The sequence below is a fragment of the Castor canadensis genome, chromosome 1 (assembly GCF_047511655.1).
Source record: "Castor canadensis chromosome 1, mCasCan1.hap1v2, whole genome shotgun sequence".
NCBI classification, from domain to species: domain Eukaryota; kingdom Metazoa; phylum Chordata; class Mammalia; order Rodentia; family Castoridae; genus Castor; species Castor canadensis.
This window is the reverse complement of record NC_133386.1, coordinates 207167371-207186413: the sequence shown is the minus strand read 5'-3', so window position 1 is coordinate 207186413 and position 19043 is coordinate 207167371. Positions and strand designations below refer to the sequence as shown.

At 51.8% G+C, this 19043-nt stretch overlaps 1 protein-coding gene across 4 annotated transcripts in view; it reads left to right on the top strand.

Annotated features, from left to right (window-relative positions):
* Positions 1-19043, top strand: part of Kcnq1 (potassium voltage-gated channel subfamily Q member 1) — a 328142-nt gene that overhangs the window by 262116 nt on the left and 46983 nt on the right. For 3 of the 4 annotated variants that reach the window (XM_074051015.1, XM_074051017.1, XM_020168788.2), the window contains exons 13-15: positions 3389-3483; positions 4045-4091; positions 4994-5055. In XM_074051015.1, the coding sequence (XP_073907116.1) occupies positions 3389-3483; positions 4045-4091; positions 4994-5055 (204 nt within the window). The remainder of the gene's footprint in view (positions 1-3388; positions 3484-4044; positions 4092-4993; positions 5056-19043) is intronic. The other variant, XM_074051023.1, reaches the window with a different exon arrangement.

Sequence of the window (19043 nt, the reverse complement as noted above, 5' to 3'; positions counted from 1 at the left end):
TCGATGGATGGGGGCATTTGGTGCTCTGTTGATCCCTTTCCCAGTGCCCTGGCTGTGGGATAGGAGCTGATGTGGGGAGCAGGGAGATGGGGCACAGAGAGAGGAGACATCTCCTGGCAGCACCAGCACCCCCGAGGTAGGCAGGGAGCTGTGGAACCCCCTTGGGGGATCAAGAGATACCAGCAGGACAGTTCCCCAAGGGCAAAGGAAGGGTCACAGTGTATCACCCTTACTGGGGAGTAGCTTCATCAGTGAAGATCACTGATGTCAACCTGGTGAGGCAGACGGTCACAAGGAAACTGCCAGGGTGGTGACAGTTCCCAGCCTGAAAATCAGACCCCCGTGAGTGTAAGACAGGCTCCTGTGTGGCACAGCCCAAGATCCAGCAGGCCTTGTGGGACTATGCTGGGTGGACGCTGGACAACCTGGCATCCAGTTCTGGGCACCAAGCAGAGTGTAGGGACCCTCCTGGGATCCTTACGTTATGGCCAAGTTCATCTCAACAGCCCATGCAGATCATGTCACTTTGGCACAGACACTGTGTGAAGGCCTTTACTTCCTTCCAGGTCACAGTCCCTTTTTCTTTCCCCAGACACAGGCCACAGTCCTAGAATGGCCCAGGAAGCTTCCAGAATAGGCCAGGCAGCCCCTACTTCCCCACCCTCTATTTCTCCTCTGTGCCCCAGATCCTGGGGAGCTTTTAATAAACTGGGCAGCAGAGGGGCCTTTTGGGGTAAAGGCTCCTGAGCAAGAATGGGGGCTGGCCTCCCCTATGATCTTGGCTTTCAGGTCTGAGGAGCAGAAAGCCTCCAGGGAAGAGGAGTGGGAGGGGTGAGGAGGAAGGCTCCAGGGCTCCAGGGCCAGCCAGCTACCCCAGTTTTCAGGATGTGTTGCTTCCTTCATCTGCCTACCTGCTCTCCGCCCATCCCCATTGGCCTTGCTGCAGGCGTGGTGACTAGCCCTCCCCCACTGGCCGATAAGCCCCTGACCAGCGCCTTTGTGTCTGGCCCCTGGAGCCAGAGCCTCTAAGCCCTTCAAGTTTGCCTTGAATGTCCGTGTTCACTGTTGGTCAGTCTGTGTTATCTTGGCTCATCCCTGGCTCCTGCTACAGTCAGGCACATTGACTCTGGAGAGAAAGCTTAGATGGTCTTTCCAGCCAGGCCCCAGGCAGCCACTTGAGAGAGGCCACAGGAGCCTGACCAGATCCTGGCGGGTTGCTCAGCGGCTCCAAGATAAGTCTCAGCAGGCCTGGATTCCGCTGAGCCATGGGGTGTTGGCCAGGCATCTCAGACCCTTCTTGGGCTGTGGCCTGCTCACATTCCCCAACCCTGCTCCTACAGGGAACAGCACCCTTCATTACACGTGTGTTTGTAGAGACTCCTAACACACACCCACATGAACCTGGGTGCAGTGGCCCAGGGTTCCCAAGGCCAGGCCCGAACCACCTCAAACCCTGGACCTGGCTCGTTCTTCTACTTCCTCCCCGCTTACCCCACACCTCACCCTATGTTCCTGGAGGTGCCATACACCTCACAGAGCCCTTTGGCCCACAAGAGGTTGACCACTGTGTCTCAGGGCCACCTTCACTGTTTGCTAAGGAGAGGCTTAGGCCCTGGGCTCAGCCACAGCCACCTCTGGCTCTGGCAAAGAACTGGCTCAGGGTTCCCTGTCCTTTCTCACCTACCATCTTTTCCTATTCTCACTTGCTCCTTGTCAGGAAGAGTAAGGTTGAGCTCAATATCCCACCTTCCAGAAAAGAGGAATAAGACTCAGCATCCCATCTTACAGAAGTGAGGAATAAGACTCAGTATCCCATCTTCAGAAGGGAGGAACAAGACTCAGTATCCTATCTTACAGAAAGGAGAAAGTAAGGCTCAGTATCTCATCTTACAGAAGGGAGGATCGGGGCTTAGCATCCCATCTTACGGAAGGAAGGGGTAGGGTTTAGCATCTCCATTTTGCAGGAGAAAGTAAGACCTGACAACATTACACTAGTCTATACCTTATTGCAGTTTTTGTGACTGTCACTAAGCTGAGAACGTACAAGACGAGGAGTCTGCCTTGAGTCCCATCCTGTACCTGGCCCTTGAAGAGTCATGGCATATCGGCCAGGGACAATGCAGAATACAGAGTGGCAGGTCCTTCTTTCATCAAGGTTCAGCTGCATTGTATGAAGGGGACCCCCCCAGCCCTCCCAACCTCAGGTCTCTGTCCTTAGAGGGTCCTTAGGGCCCTCATGGGGCTGTTGCCAGCAAGGGCCCTGCCTGCCCATATTATGCCAGGGATCAGAACCCCTGGACTTCTGGGACCAAGTGTTGGTGGAGAGGAGACCTCTGCCCTGTCTTGGGATTTCTGGGGTCCACCACAATGTTGGAGTTGTCAGCATTCTGCCAAGCCTCCAGCGTCGGTGGCGGAAGCCCTGGGCATGTCAGAAGTATGCCCAGAGCTGCAGGTGGGAATGCAAAGCCCTAAGACTCTGGGCTCAAAGGCTCCCATCTTTCTAAGTGGGCAACGAGTGCATGCCCTGAGATGCCACCCGATCTTGGCAAGCATCAGAACTTCATCCCTCTCAAGCTCTGCCTCAGTTGCCCTCTCTAACCTGGGTTGGCCAGAGAGGGTAGTAGCCTTGGGTTGTCACCAGTGGGGCCCTGAGTGCTGAAGAGACCGTCCGGGGCCCTGCCTGCTCTGCCTGCAGCCTCCTACCCCCGCCCCGCCCCATGTTCTCTGGCAGCTCTGGGCACCACACCTCCTCAGCCTGGCTGCTGCCCCAGGGCAAACCCCCGCCCCAGGGCAAACCCCCACCCCAGGCCCTTCAAACAAGCCTATGAATGATGCTGGAGTTCTGCTGACTTCTGAGAAGCTTCACTTTCTCTGTTGTGCTTCCTACTGATGTCACCTGAGCTGCATTTATAGGCTCGGAGCCGGGACCAAGTCTGGGGACTCTGGGGTCACCTGCCCTGTTCCTTATGGGCCCAGGCCCGCTATGAGAGCTCACGCAGATGCCTGGCACACACAGTGTTGGCCAACTCTGCATGGCATTGGGAACTGTGAGCCACCTCCCCACTCTGAGAGCCATGGGGACTGTGGGTGGCTGGTGCATCAAGGTCAGTTTGCAGACAGTGGTTAGGCAAAACTATGCTCCCTGCCATCTGGGCCAGCTCTCCGCAAGGCTCTTTGGGCGCCAGGGGTCTGGTGGCCCAAGAAGGAGAGCTTGCCAGTCCTGCTGGCAAGTGGACAGGAAGCTGAGGCCCTGACAGGCTGAGCCCATGTGGCCAAGTCTACTGCACACACTGTAAGTCGGGCCCTCCCATCACTGTCCCTGTCAATGCCTGCATTTAGAACCGAGCCCAGAGGACGCGGGGAGTGACGGTGCCTTTCTCGTTCACAGCAAGCGCGGAAGCCATACGATGTGCGAGACGTCATCGAGCAGTACTCGCAGGGTCATCTCAACCTCATGGTGCGCATCAAAGAGCTGCAAAGAAGGTGGGCGCAGGCCGGGGCCCCGCGGGCTGCGCCTCGCTCCTGACAGCCCCGCACCAGCAGTGGACACTGTCTGTCCCAGCCTGGGCTGGGCCCAAGGAGGGAAGTTGGAGTTCTCCCCAAGATCTGCCCCAGGACACCCCCCATTCACTGGTCTGACCACCTATGGGTCTTCCCACTACTGTCCCAGAGCTAGGACCCTAACCAGTGGGACCTCTGAACCCAGCAGAGACTTAGATCAGCTCTATTTCCATGGTGGGCTTGCCTGGGAACCTAGCTGGGTGTGTTACAGGGTACAGCTAGGAGAATATGCCTGTGAGGTCAGAGGTTCAGGGCCTCCCTTATTACTGACCCTACTTCACGCCCTGCCTTCTCAGGAACATGGGCCTCTGGGAGCTCGGAGACTCTCAGCAGGTCTTGGGATAGCAGAGGTGGTCACCCTTAGAGTGGGTAGGTGGTACACTGGCTTGCTGAGTACGTGGGCCTGTCTACCTCACCCATGGGCTGGTCGTCCATGTGATGCCTGGGCTGAGTGTGAGCTGGTTTCTCTCTCTTCCCTCCCAGGCTGGACCAGTCCATTGGAAAGCCCTCGCTGTTCATCCCCATCTCAGGTGGGTTTCTACACTGGCACCTGGGTGTGGCAGCTCAGCCCTCCTCTTACACCCCTCATCCACCCCTTCTCAATATTAGAGTGGTCACCAGGGCCTCTGGAGTGCTTGACATGAAATGAAAGCTGGATGAGGCAAAGAGATAGACCTCACTCTAAGCCAAGTAACCTGGAACACTTTATAAAAGAGTGTTCAGTTTGTGTGAGACCCTACCAAGTCACTTTAAATGACAAATTGCTAGGGTGTTGATATAAGGCTCTGGGCATGGAAATGTGAGCCAAGGCACATTTCAGAGGGGGGTCCTGGTGATGCAAGGATCTAGAGTGGGGTGAGCAGCCTGCCCAGAGCCTCAGGGCCATGGGTGGAGGACGCACCTGGCTCAGCTTTGCAGGAGTATGCAGTGATGACAGTTCTTAGCCTGCATAGACTCCTTGGGTCCTCTGGACGTGTGAAGGCACACCAGGGAAACCCAGACCAAGGCCCATTCCTTGGAGAGGCCCTAGCCCAGTTCCAAACAGGACCTTATGACATAGACCAGTGTGGTGGCGCCACTGGGGCATCAGGCATTCCCTGGCCAGGAGCTGGGCCCCATGGCTCAGCAGAGTGGGTACCATGCACCAGCTAAGGCACAGCCCCTGTGCAGGGTGAGCTCTGCCCTCCCTGGCAGACTCTCAGAGATTACAGAACTGGGAGGAGCATGAGATGCAGCCCAGGTCCACAATGCCACAGTGCCACCTGTCCCTCCCCCACACTGCCCGTGGTATTCTGCCATGCCCTCATAGGTTCAGGACTTTTGACCCTCAGCTACCTGCCCCTTGCACGCCCTGTTCCCCAAGCCCAACTGGAACCCCCCTGTCCCTTACCGCCTCAGCACACATCCCTGACCTTGCTGCTTCACCCCATAGAAAAGAGCAAGGACCGTGGAAGCAACACAGTCGGTGCCCGCCTGAGCAGGGTAGAAGACAAGGTAGGCTCAAGCGTCCTGCCTTTCAGCTCTGGTGGTCAGCAAAGCATTGATCCTGGTGGTCACCATCCTCAGAGCCAGCCCAGTGGCCCCCCCAGAGCAGCTCCTCACTGCCCTGCTCTGTCTTGAGTGTGCTGCCAAGATGTGGATGGGGGAGTAGAGTGTACATTCCTTTCATCCCACCATGCCCACTGGGCCCACACTGTACCTCCCCGAGTCGGGGCTCTGCTCCACCCTCCACCTAGGTGGGCCTCAGGCCCCCGGAGAACGAGGCTGGGCATTGGCCTCCCAGGGAAGAAGGCTGGGTCACTCCTCTGATGAGTAACACTTTTACTGGCAAGTGCCACAAAGTGCCACCACTGTCTGTGGTGGGTGGGCAGTGTAGTTTATTAATTCACAAGGCTCCCTTAGCCCCCAGCCTTTCTGTGCTCGGAAAACCAGAAACCTTCCTACCTGCTGGCTGCTTCCACCTGGCATCTCTAGCCTGGAGATGGATTTGATCTGAAAGTAACTAAAAGGCTAAAAATAGTGGAATTTTGGTTGAGCAGGGAATATGGCTGTGCTCAGTTGCGTTGGCAATGACTATGACCCTACTTCTGCCCTGAGCAGGTACACTGGGGCCTTCACTGTGACCTGGCTGTTTCCCTCTGCCTGCTATGGTCTGCTTTGTGCTCCAAGAGACTCCTGGGTAGAGGGGAGGCAGTCATTGCTTTCTCATCTGACCTCCCTGGGGCCCAGCTATCTGGGGTCTGTAATCTGGGCAGGCTGAAGCCTCAGGAGACTCGGGACCTGGCTGGGGTGGGTAAATGGGCATGCGTGTCCTCTGCCTGTCCTGGACCTGACTGTGCTAGGGAGGGATCAGCTCAGGATGGAATGGTGGGCTTTCCTGGCCCTGCCCAACCAAGCCACCTTCAGCCTCCACCCTAGGCTCCTAACTAGGTTGGGAGGTGTCCAGGTGGGTGCAGGCCTGGGGCAGCTCCTCTGTGCTCAGGAGTAGTGCCATGGCCCATGCAAACTGACCCCTGTACCCACTGCACCCAGCCTCTTAGCCTAGAGCCTCTCCCCAGCCTGTCTGGGAGCCATGGGAGGTTCTGGATTGCAGGTGGGCCTTTCTCGGACCCACAGTCCAGCCCACTGCCACCCTTTGAAGTCTCTGTGGTTTGAGATGGGCTGTTATCTTTCTGATCAGCTCGTCCACCTACGTGAATTTTATCTGAAAGTAGCTGAAAGGCAAAAATAATGGAATTTCAGTTGAGCAGGGAATGTAGCTGTGCTCATTTGGCCCAGCAATCCCTGGCTCTGGCCCTCTTCCAATTTGGGCAGGTGAACAGGACACAGCCAGACCTGTACAGGACAAACAGCTTTCCACTCCTAAACCCATCCCAGGCACTGGGATGTGAAACCTACCCCCATCCCCACTGGTACAAGCTGCCCTGGTCTGGTGTGGCTGTGGGGCCCCCAAAATCAATAAATGAAATTAGGCAGAAAGAAACAGAGCTGGGCTCCAGGTGCCCACAGGAGCCTCGCTTGGGGCCTGGTCTACTGCGCTGCCTGTTCCAGTACCCAAGCCCCACTGGTGAGCCTGGCCACCCTAAAATAGCCCAGGTCTGAGTGGGGTGGAACCACAGGTTTTGCTGATAGATAGCCCAGTGGGAGTACATCTAGCAGAATGAGAACTCAGACCCTGACGGTTGACTCTAAGGGCCAGGCTGCATGGCACAGTAGCCCTGGTCATCTTGCTGTCTATGAGAGGCGCATGTCCTTGACTTTCCCTCTTTTTGTATACAGGACCATGCTGGCACCCCATTCAGCAGGGTCCACACCCATGTTAAGGGGAGGGCTAGGCATGTCTAGACATCAGAGGAAGCTGTGAAGGAGCAGAGAGTCCACCACTCAACCTCCTTGCCCAACCCCTAGACCTCCCTGGTCAAAGCCCAGACCAGGAGCATGGTGTCCCCTAAGGGTGACAGTGGGCGGAAGGCAAAGTCTCCTGAAAAGCCCCTTCCCAGGGTTGAGACATGGCCATCCAGTGGTGTACTGGGGTCTGAGAATGAGGACATAGCCCTGAGTTGACCAAGGTCACTGTGGTGGACTGAGGTGGGGCCAGTGCTGGCCTTGGGGTGCAGAGTTACGTGCCCATGTTTCATCAGATCTGAACAACAAAAGGCCGTGTTTTCCGGAGTCCCTGATCCCTGGGGGCAAGGTTTAGGAACAAAGCCTAGCCGAGTCACAGGGCCCCTGGCGGTCTCGTCCCTGCTGGGCTCTGAGCCAGGGTTGTGAGGATGCTGGGGGATTGTGCAGCAGGGCAAATTGCATCTTTCTGTGCTGTTGTCACCCCTGTCCACCGCCACAAGCTGGATAAGTTCTAGGGGTGAGTCCCCTGCCTGGGGCAGTGTTCCACGCCGAACTTTAGCCTTTCCCAGGGGTCTGACCTGGACCTGAGCTACCCATCAAGGGCCCGACAGAGATGTGCTGACCCAGGCAGATGTAGCCACGGCCCAGCATCGGTTCCTCTGATGGCAGCCTGCCTGGCCCCTCTCCTGCCAGTGACTGCTACCCCCTATGGGGACAGACCCTGGGAAAGGGCTTTGCTGGGTCCAGAGGGCACAGGGGCCTGACCCGGGTCTCACATTATCACTTCAGCCATCAGGACCATGAACAACCCAAGCACGATCCTGCTGACCTCAGGAAGTGGGAGACAGGAAATCCCTGGGAGCCAGGCCCACGGCAGAACCAGTGCCAGCCAGCCTGGCCAACCCAGCCAGAGCCCCTGCTCCTGCCCCACCGCCACCCTCCCCTCACACCCACTCCCAGGCCAGTTGTGGCTGCAGGACAAGAGGAAGTCAAGGCTCCAGCCTGTAACTGTTCAACCTATCTCCTCAACTGTGAAGCGGGTCCACCCTGGGCCAGCCCACTGAGCCACAGGATGGGTCCTGAGAGGTGGGGAAGGGGCCTTTGGGACTCACAGCCATTTGGCCCCATTCTCAGGAAGGGATCATACTAAGGGTAAGGGAGCCTGGAATAAACACTCCTAAGGAGCTTCTAGTCTTGTTCAGAGGTGCCTGTTTCCCAGGCAGGGACCCCACACTGAGAAGCACCAGAACCCTCTTCCTGCAGATGTCCTAGGAACTCATTTGTGGCAATGGAGCCCCCCACCAATGACACCCCCTGTCATTGCACCTGCACCTGTCCTGCTGTTAAGGCTTGGCCTCCCATTCCCACCCTATGTACCACCAGACTCTGCTCTGCTCCCGGTGGCCGCCTCCCATTGTCGTCAAATGAGAGGGTTGGAGCGTCTGGTGTGCTGGTGCATAGAATAAAAAGCTGCCTAATACTCTTTCAGCCTTGCCTTCCATTGCTGGCCTCTTTGTTCTGGAAAGGACTCTTATTTGCCCAAGTAAATCCTCTGTTACAGGTGGAGAAACTGAGTCCTGGAGTGGTTGAGCAGTGTCCCGAGTCCACACAACTAGTTAGGTGAAGACCTGGTCCCTAAGGAAGCGTCAAAGGGGGGTGAGGGGAAAGATGAGGTGGCAGAGAGACAGAGAGCAAGAAGGCATTTCAAAACCAGCACTGAGGGCCAAGGTGGGGGTGGAGCAGGTGGCCTGGTCCAGGGGCTGCGGTAGTCAGGGAAGGGGTCATTCAGACCCTATCCTGTGATGACAGGGGCCCTAAGAACACCAGCCCCTGCCTCCCTGCTTCCTGGCTTCCCTGGGTCCCTGCAGGTGGCCGGCAGGTGAGGATGGTTGTAGATACGGGGCGCCTTGGCTGTGTGAGGGCCCACATAGGCAGCTGCACCCACCCTCCCGGGGTGTTCCCAGCTCTTCCCAGGACCTGCCGTGGTGTTTACGCTGGGCCCTGTTTATTTTGCAAGCTAAGCTCCCACTGCTGGGCTGATAGGCTGAGCACTGGGGTCTGGGAGACTTTCTTCTTCTCTGTTTTTGCCGGAAATGTTCATGGCTCAGAGCCAGACACAGGGGAGCTCTGGTTTCCAGGCCCTGGTTCAGAGGGCATCTGGTGGGAAGGGGCCCCAGCACTCAGTACTCCTTCCACCCCATCCTGTCCCTGAGGCTCGTGCCTACAGACAAAAATGCCCTCCAACCTCCTACTGAACTGGGTGCCCACACACCCTGCCACCTGCCCCTCGTCCCAGAGCACTCCTCCACTGACCAGGCCATTCCCTGAATGCCCTCCCCCACCATTCCTGCTCTCCAGCCCCGAAGGGCACCCTGTGGAGTCCAGGCCCTTTTACTGCCTCTCCACCCCCATCCCTCTCATGGTGTATTAGTTCTTAAGTGCTGGTGAAATCCATTTGCCAATATTCCATTCAGAACTTCTGTGTCAATATTTGCGTGGGAGCTATATACATAACACGACTTCACTCTTAATTCTGTCCTCATCAGGTTTTGATAGCGCTTAGGGGAGCCTCACAGACTAAGTGACTAAGTGAAAAAGTATCGCGTCCCCCCCATCTCCCTCTCCTCCCCCACCTCCACCCCTGCTTTCCTGTACACTAGGATATTTTGTGTAAGACGAGAACTTTTTTTCTCTTCAATGTGTGATAGAACCTACAGTCAAAGCCATCCAGGCCTGCTGTTTTCTTTCTGAGAAAATGCCTCATGTCTGATTCCTTGAGTCTGAACATTAATGGACTATTGGGACTTTTGATTTCTTTTTGTGTCAGTTTCATCTTAGTTTTCAAGTATATTGGTTCTTGTTATTTAATGTCCGTAGTATCAGCATTTCATCCCCTTTTTTTTATCCTCAGTATTGTTTATTTGTGCCTTCACTATTTTCCCTTAATGGTCATGTCTACCAGCCCTTCACCAATTTTCTTCCTATTTCTACCAAACTTTTGACTTTGTTGCTCCTGCCTCTTGTAGGCTGTATTTTGTCTTACTCATGACTCTTTCCTTCCTCCTGTATACTTGGCCTTAATATATTGTTCTTCCTTTAAACCTTCTTAAATTGGATAATTATTCACCTTTTTAGACTCTTAAGGCAATAGAATTCCAGCTATTTATAGCAGTTAAAGCTATAAATTTTCCCTCGAAATATCACCCAAACTGAATCCTCCAACTTTTTTTTTTTTTCTGAGTCAGGGTCTGTCTGTGTAACCCAGGCTGGCCTTGAACTCATGAGCCTCCTGCCTCAGCCTCCCTCGTGCTGGGATTACAGGTATGCACCACTGCCCCAGGCTCCCCATGTTTTTCTAATCTCCACCATCTCGTTTATCTCAGGAATTATCTAGCAGTGTGGTTTTCATTATTGTTATTGTGGTAAAGTTTCTAAAAACTGCTCCATGGTCAGAGAAAGTGGTCTGTGTGATGTCAGTCCTGCGGAATGTTTTGAAATATGATTTACGGCAAAATGTGTGGTCAGTTTTATCATGTGACTCCTGCACTGGAAGCGAATGCAGGCTGGGAGTTGTGGGGTACAGGCCGCGTTTCTGTCTACTACAACAAGCTTGTTAATTGTGCTGTTCAAATCTCCTGTCTTCTTTGGAATGTCTTATCTACTTGACCTATTATTACTGAGAAGCCGTAGGGTAAATTCTGTTTAACTTTTGAAGAAACTTCTAAGCTGTTTTCCAAAGGGTTTTTGTTTTCCCACTGGTCACGTGTAGAGGCTCCCTTTCTGTACAGCCTTGCAACTAGATGGTATGGCTGTCTCTTCTTTTTTCTCCTCCTCCTCCTCCTCTTCTACCTCCTCCATCTCCTCCACCTCCTCCATCTCCTCCTCCATCTCCGTCTCCTCCTCCTCCGTCTCCTCCTCCTCCTCCTCCATCTCCTCCTCCTCCATCTCCATCTCCTCCTCCTCCTCCATCTCCTCCTCCTCCATCTCCTCCTCCATCTCCATCTCCTCCTCCTCCATCTCCTCCACCACCTCCTCCTCCTCCTCCTCCTCCATCTCCTCCTCCTCCTCCATCTCCTCCTCCTTCTCCACCTTCTCCTCCTCCTCCTCCTCCATCTCCTCCACCTCCTCCACCTCCTCCATCTCCATCTCCTCCTCCTCCATCTCCATCTCCTCCTCCATCTCCTCCTCCTCCTCCTCCATCTCCTCCTCCTCCATCTCCTCCTCCTCCATCTCCATCTCCTCCTCCATCTCCTCCTCCATCTCCTCCACCTCCTCCTCCTCCTCCTCCATCTCCTCCACCTCCTCTATCTCCTCCTCCATCTCCTCCTCCATCTCTTTCTCCTCCTCCTCCATCTCCTCCTCCTCTATCTCCATCTCCTCCTCCATCTCCTCCACCTCCTCCTCCTCCTCTTCTACCTCCTCCACCTCCTCCTCCATCTCCTCCTTGTCCTCCTCCTCCATCTCCTCCACCTCCTCCATCTCTTCCTCCTCCATCTCCATTTCCTCCTCCATCTCCATCTCCTCCTCCATCTCCTCCACCTCCTCCACCTCCTCAATCTCTTCCACCTCCTCCATCTCCTCCTCCATCTCTTTCTCCTCCTCCTCCATCTCCTCCTCCTCCTCCTCCTCCTCTTGCTCTGTTAGTGAGTGAGTAATGGTGTCTGATTGTAGTTTGATTTGCACCAACCTGATGACTAGCGATGTGGAGCAACTTTTCATGTGCTTATTAGCCATTCATAGTCTCCTTTGGTTAGATGTATACTCAGCTCTCTTGCCCGTTTTCTAATTAAATAGTCTGTTCTATTATTGAGTTCCGGATACAAGTTCTCTCTCAGACCTACGACTTGCAAATGTTCCTCCCGTCTGTGGCTGTCTTTTCATTTTCTGAATTGTGTCTTAAATCACAGAAGTTTTTCATTTTAATGTCCAAGTTATCTTTTCTTGTATGGTACATTTTTTTTATTATTTAGCGAGTACTTTATTGTTTCTGTAATCAGGCGCACAGATAAGACCTTACATGTTTAATACAGCACATTACTTCTATACAGATAGGAGACAAATTAAGTTCAGTGTTTCTAGAACAGTGTTATTGATAATTTCTGTATAATGCCAACTCAACACAGTAAATCTGCCCACAGTGGGCGGCACAACCAAAGTTTCCAAAAATTCAAATCATGTGTGTGTGTGGCCAATTGCATAGCATTAATGTGTCAATGACAGCTTTTCCAGTTCTGTAGTCATCTGAACAAAATTACAGAGACTTCCAGCACACTGCACTAAAAAAAAAAAAAAAGTAAAGAACCAAACCCCAGAAAACTAAGCAAAGTTCTGCTACTGCTGTGATGCCTGGCACGATTTTCATTAGCTTCTCAGCCATCACTCAGAAGGAAAACCGTCTAGAGTAGCATCAAGGGCTGGCAGGGTGGCTCAAGTGGTAGAGCGCCTGCCTAACAAGTGTGAGGCCCTGAGTTCAAACCCCAGAGCTGCCAAAAAAAAAAAAAATTGTACAGCAACATCATAAGAAACAGCTCTGATAAAACACTGGCTCACACTTTTGACATCCTAAGACCTCTTTGCCTGGCCAAAGGTCATGACATTTTACTCCTGTTCTTTTTCTTCTACAAATTGTGCAGAATTAGTTCTTACATTTAGGTCTGTATTATTTTTTTGAGGTAGTTGAGGGTCTGGTAGGAGATAAAGTCCAGTACCACTTCTCAAATAGAGTGTTTTTCCTCCATCGAGTTGTCATGGCACCTTTCTCAAAAATCAGTTGACCTTAAGTGTATGGATTGATTTCAGATCTTCAGTTATGTCCTGTTAGTCCATATCCCTGTTCTTAAACTTAGACTTGCACTAAGTTGTGAAATCATGTAGCATAACTCTTCTAGTTTTGTACTCTTTTCAAATTGTTTTTGTCTGTTTTAAGATTATGAAATTTCACATAAATTTTAGGGTCAACTTACCAATTTTTTCCAGAAAGAAAGAAGAAAAGGAAGGAAGGAGGGAAGGAAGGGAGAAAGGAGTGAAGGAAGAAAGGAAGGAAGGAAGGAAGGAAAGAAAGAAAATGGGAAGGAAGAAAGGGAAGGAAGGAGGAAGGAGGGATGGAAGGGAATGAAGGAGGGAAGGGAGAAAGGGAAGGAAGGAGGGAGGGAAGGGAGGAAGAGAGGAGGGAGGGAAAAGAGGAATGAAGGAAGGAAAGAAAGAAGGAAGGGAGGAAGGAGGGAAGGAAAAAGGGAAGGGAGGAAGGGAAAGAAGGAGGGAAGGGAGGAAGGAAGGAAGGAAGAAAAGGCATTCAGATTGGAAGGAAAGAAGTAAAACTATCTTTATTCACACATAACATGATCCTATAAGTAGAAAATCCTAAAGAATCAATAGCAATAACAAAGCTAATAATATCAAATTTACAGTTTATAAAAGCTATTAAAAATTAGTTGTATTTCGGGGGAAGAGAGGATGAGGGAGAATGATGGAGGGGTGAATCTAATTAAGATACATTGTAAGTATATATGTAAATGTCACAAGGTAGTCCCCTATACAACTAATATATGCGCACAAGAATTTAAAAGCAATTATATTTCTATATATTCGTAATGAACAATTCAAAAGTGAATTTTAAAAACAAAGCCCCTTAGTAATGGCATGTCAAACTAAGAGTAAATTTAACAAAAATATAAAATTTATACATCAAAAAGAACAAAACATTACTGAAAGAAATTAAAGTAGGTCAAATACATAGAGAAAATTCCATGTTCGTGGATTCTAAGACTCAGTTTTGCTAAAATGTCAATTTCGCCCAAGTGCGTCCTTAGATAGATTCAAAACAATGCCTTCCTCCCTCCCTTTTCCACCTCTCCTCCCTCCCTCCCTCCCTTCCTTCTTCCCTTCCCTTTCCTTCCTCCCTCTTCCTCCTCTCCCTGCCCCCTCACCAATTCCACTAAAGTAAATTTCTAGTAACATGTTGAATAGAAGTGGCTAGAATGTAGGAGACTGAGATTGAGAGGATTGCAGTTCAAGGCCAGCCCTGGCAAAAAGTTCATTACGTCTCCATCTCAACCAATAGCTGGGGGCGGTGGCACACACCTGTCATCCCAGCTATGGCAGGAAGTATAAAGTAAGATCACAGTCCAGGCCGGCCCGGGCAAAAAACAAGACCCTATCTCAAAAACAACCAGAGCACAAAGGGCTGGAGGAGTGGCTCAAGTGGTAGAGCGCCTGCCTAGCAAGCACGAAGCCTAAGTTCAAACCCCAGTACTGCCAAAAATAAAGAGACTAGAACCAGTCTTAGGGGACAAGCATTCAGTCATTTGAAGGTTTTTCATCACTGCTTTCTGTTGGGCTGAATCTGTAAGCCCTGAGATCATTTGTCCTAAAGGGATGTTGGATTTTCTCAAATGCCCTTTCTGTATCTATCAAGGTTATCACATGGTTTTCATCCTTCTACTGATATGGTATAATACATTATATATGGCTGACTTGGGGGTGTTAAATTAAGCTCACATTTCTGGGCTAAATTCTTCCAAGGAGCAAAAGTTCATCTTCACTTCTACCCGTTATAAAATCTGGCCCAGAGTTACCAGAATTATTTCCTCTTAGTACTCCAAAAACATAATGGAACTATCCACTGGATTCTGTTGTTATGGTTGGGAAGAAAATGAAGATGCACCTTTCCCCCTTGGAAGGAAATCTTTTCTCCTCTGGCTGCCTGGAGGCCTTTTCCTTTGCCTCTCCATTCTGCATCTCCCTGGAACATGCCGCTCTGACTTGCCCTGTTTGGATTTCCTTCACGTAGGGCCTGGTGTCTTATGTCAGTTCTGTGTTTTCCTCAGCCACTGTCTTTCAAGATTTCACTTCAGGCTAGCACCAGTGGCTCACGTCTGTAATTCTAGCTACTTGGGAGGCTGAGATCAGGAGGATAGAGATTTGAGGCCAGCCCAGGCAAATAGTTCTCAAGACCCCATCTCCAAAATAAGCAGAACAAAATGGCTCAAGTGGTAGAACACCTGTTTTCCAAGCGCAAAAGAAAAGAGGAAAAAAGGATTTTGCTTCAGCCTCAGTACTCAGTACATCCCCCAGGGTTTTCATTAGACATGGAGCGGGGGAGTCTCTCATTCACCCTGTTTCTCCACTTCTTTTTTTTAACCACTCTTCTGATTCATTTTCTAGTTTACTAATTGTCTCTTCAGCTGTGTTTAATCTGCTGTGAAACCTATCTGGTTAATTTCTAATTTGAATTTTTTGATTTATAGAAGTTCTATTTGGTTCCCATTCAGACCTGGAAGGTCATTTTTATCATATCTTTCTCTTGGATATTTTTAAACTGTTTAAATATTTCTTGAAATGTCTTAAGTCTGGCTGTTTTCTATTTAACTTCTCTTAATTCCAGTACCTAAAGACTTTTTGCATATGCACCCCTGCTTGGTTTGTACTTTTTTCTGCTGGTTGTCATTCATGGTATTTCATTTTCTTTGCATTTTGGGGTTTTTGTTTGTTTGTTTGTTGTTTTTTGGTTTTGGGTTTTTTTTTTTTTTTGCCGTACTTGGATTTGAACTCAGGCCCTTCACCTTGAGCCACCCACCAGCTCTTTTTAGTGAAGGTATTTTTCTAGATAGGGTCTCACAAACCATTTGCCCAGGCTGGCTTTGAGCCGTGCTCCTCATGATCTCTACCTCTTGAGAAGCTAGGATTACAAACATGAGCTACTGGCACCCAGCTTTCTTTGCATTTATTAAAACTGTAAGCTCATATATTTTAAAATTTATCTGTGGGAAGTTTTGAGGCCTGGTGTGAAGCTGGGACCTCAGGGAAGATCCCTGCTTCCTCTTTTCATTGCCACATTCTTGGGTTTATGGCCAGCCCGGCCTCTAAGATCCAGGCTCTGTACTTTCCAGGCCACTCAGGTCGTGCAAATTTGAGCTTCCATGCTGAGCGTGAGCTAGCTGTAGCTATGACCTCCTAGGGCAAAACTGGTTCCCTTCCTCTTAGCAGTAACGCCATTTTCATTACCGTCTCCTCAAGGAGTGAGTGGTCGCTGGACGCTGAGGGTCCCAGCTTTATGGAGGTCTCTGCTGTGAGACTTCTCATCTGGGCTTTGATACCCCCAAACCATCCATTGGGGGTGAGATAGGCCTTCAGGCCCCTCCAACCTGTGGGTCCCCCTCTCACCTCCTGCCCTGATGCTGGTCACAGATCCGTGTTTAATTTTCCAAAAGCCACTTTTTTAAATATTAAGAGAAACAGGTGAAATTAAAATCACAATAATGTATTTTATTTAACCCAATCAATCCAAACTACTATCATTTCAATGTACAGTCAGTATGAAAAACCAGGTAGTTGTCATTCTGTTGTCCTGTGGATCTTCAGATGTTGGAGTTTTACACTTCCAGCATCTCTGTTCCAAGGCTGATTTTCATGAGAACGAGTCGGTCTGTTTTTAGATTTCATAGAATGTACAACTGGAAAAGGAGACACTTAGGTCTAAGTGATTCCCAACACACTTAGGGTTTCCCAATCTGCATTCAAATTTATTAAAATTAAATAATGGATTAAACCGTTTAGCTCCACGTGAGGCCGAGGGTTGAGCTGTTACACTGTGTGGCTTTAGGGAGTAATTGAATGGGGCCTGGCCGGGCCAGGGCAGCAGCAGGATTGTGGGGAGGCAGGTGGAGACCTGGCAGGGGTGGGAAGAGGCCACAGTTTGGGCACCCTTGGTGGCCCAGGCCCCTCACTACCCCGCAGGGACATGTCCCCCCAGAGAACTCAGACTCCCTAAATCCCCTCCCCAAAGCCCTCAGAGGTCAAGGCCCACACCTCTCCCAGATTCTAGAGGACCTCCAGCCTGGGACTCTGATTCTTCACGACCATGTCCGTCTCTGGCCAGCCTGGGCTTCCCTCCTGGAAGGGACAGCCAAGCTGCATTCCAGGCTGACCTGCTCAACCCGGCCCAAGCCGCCATGGAACACCTCACCACCCGCACGCAGGGCAGCTTGCATCAGAAAGCTGGGCAGCCAGGCACGGCAGGGACAGCCCAGCCTCCTGGCTGGGCCCCCTCCCCACTTTCCTCTGCCCCCGCCCTTGCTGCTGGGCTGCTCTTGAGTGACACAGCTGTAAATAGGCAAAGGCGTGGGGCTCCCACTGATCAAAGGACTCCCTTTAGAAGCCGTCGTTAGTTTGCTATTCTGGGAACTGGTTATTTTAAGGTTAGTGTATTTTTTCTTTCCTGAGGAGCCGTCCTAGTGGATGGCGGAGTCTTGAGGTGCCGGCCCTTCACTCAAACCACACAAGCCCTGTTTTGTCTAAGGTTTCAAAGATAAACCCATAATGAAAGCGTCGTTTGACACCAAGCCCCACCACCCGGGTTCTGGGCAGGAGTGGGTGTGTGGCCTGCAGGGCCAGGCTGAGGCCTAAGGTCAGAGTCCTGAGCCACCGGGCAGGCCTGGGGAGCCAGGTTTGCATCTTCCCTTCCCCCCCTCATCCTCCCCCCAGTCTTTCAGGAGACCACAGCTTATCCCACAAGCTGATGGAGACATGCCAGTCTCCAGTGGTCAGGGGATGCTCCTGGAAAGACATTAATGCACAAAGATGAGCACTGCCCAAGTTGGGGCCGGTATGGCATAGAAGAGCAGACCTCCTAGACTTCCTAGTTGGGACAGCATCCCTGTGGTCACAGGGTACTAGGGAGAGACCAAGCCATATGGGGCTGAGAGAATGGGACATCCACACCTCCCATCCCACATCCTCCCAGGGAAGAGCACAGGGGTGGGGCACATGTGAGGACACTGGCCACAGCTGATTTGCAACCACAAGAAGCTGGACACCTCCAGCTGTGGGTGACACCAGAGTGACTCAGTGTGGAATACTGTGTGAGGGACAGTTGGGCAATGAGCTTCCCATTTTGCCTGAAAAATGGGCACAGTGGCTGTAGCAGCCACCTCAGGGTGCTTGTCTCCCCAAGCAGTGTCAGGGGAGCTGAGCTCCCACGAAGTACCTCAGAACCAAGGTGGCCACCTGCCCTACAAGGCCTCCAGCCTGGGCCCCTGGCCTTCTAGCTGCTGGCCTACTTTCCTGCCAGGACCTTCCCTAACCCAATACCTTGTGAGCCCTGGCCCTTCCTTGGCCCCTGCCAGATATGACACATGTCTGACCTGTGTACCACAGAGGCTGGGGACGCACCTGGGACCGAGGACTGCTCACCTGGATGCTAAGTGGCCCTCCCTGTCCAGCCTCAGGAGCCTGGCACCATATCAGTGCCATCATCCCCACTGGGCCTCAGTTTCTCCTTTACTCTGAGGCAGGCAGGATGGTCTGACTTGGCCACTGTGAGTTTGGAGGAAGGAGAAAAAGAACATGTGTCCTCTCAATCCACCTAATCTGGCCTGGTCTTCCAGGGCTCAGTTTGCTGGGGCTGGGCTCTACACTATAGGCAGCACCTCACTGTGTGGTGGCCCCTGAGCCCCATGGAAAGGGTCATCAACCTCCTGGCTCCACTCAGACAGACACACACATAAACCTGGGACTTCTTGTGCCCTGCCCACTTCACACAGGCCAAAAGCCAGGCATCACCTTGTGCCTTTGGACCCAGGGCTTTGCCCCTGCCCCTGACACTCAGTGGCCAGGAGGCCTGGCAAGTGTCCTTGTGTTAATGCAGCAGTTGAGGGAAGAGGTGGGCACAATGCCCAGCACTGTTGGAGGATTTATGCAATGACCCCCAGACAAGTCGGAGTACCTTCATAGGCAAGGGCCCTGTGATATGGGCAATGGGGTGCCTTCCAGAGGCTGGAAGCCCAAGTGGCTGATCACAGAGCTCAGAGCGTGGGCGTGAGGATGGATGGGCCACTGTCAGGAGGGGTAGTGAGCTCTGCCCTGACCCTGCTGTGGGGCCCTGGGCAAGCTTCCCAAATCTGGATATTAGCCTCTCCAGCTATACAGCAGCCTGCTTCTCAAGTCCTCAGCAGTTCCCCCAGAATCCTTATTTTTTTTCTCTGCCCTCCCCTCTCTCAGAGCACTCCCCCAGGCTGGCCTCAAATATTGGCCAGAGATGAAATTTTTTTTTTTGAGAATTTAGCTCAAATCATGTCAACTTCTGTGGGCACATGTGTAACTGGGAGCAGGACAAGCACAGACAGAGGCCTGTGTGTCCA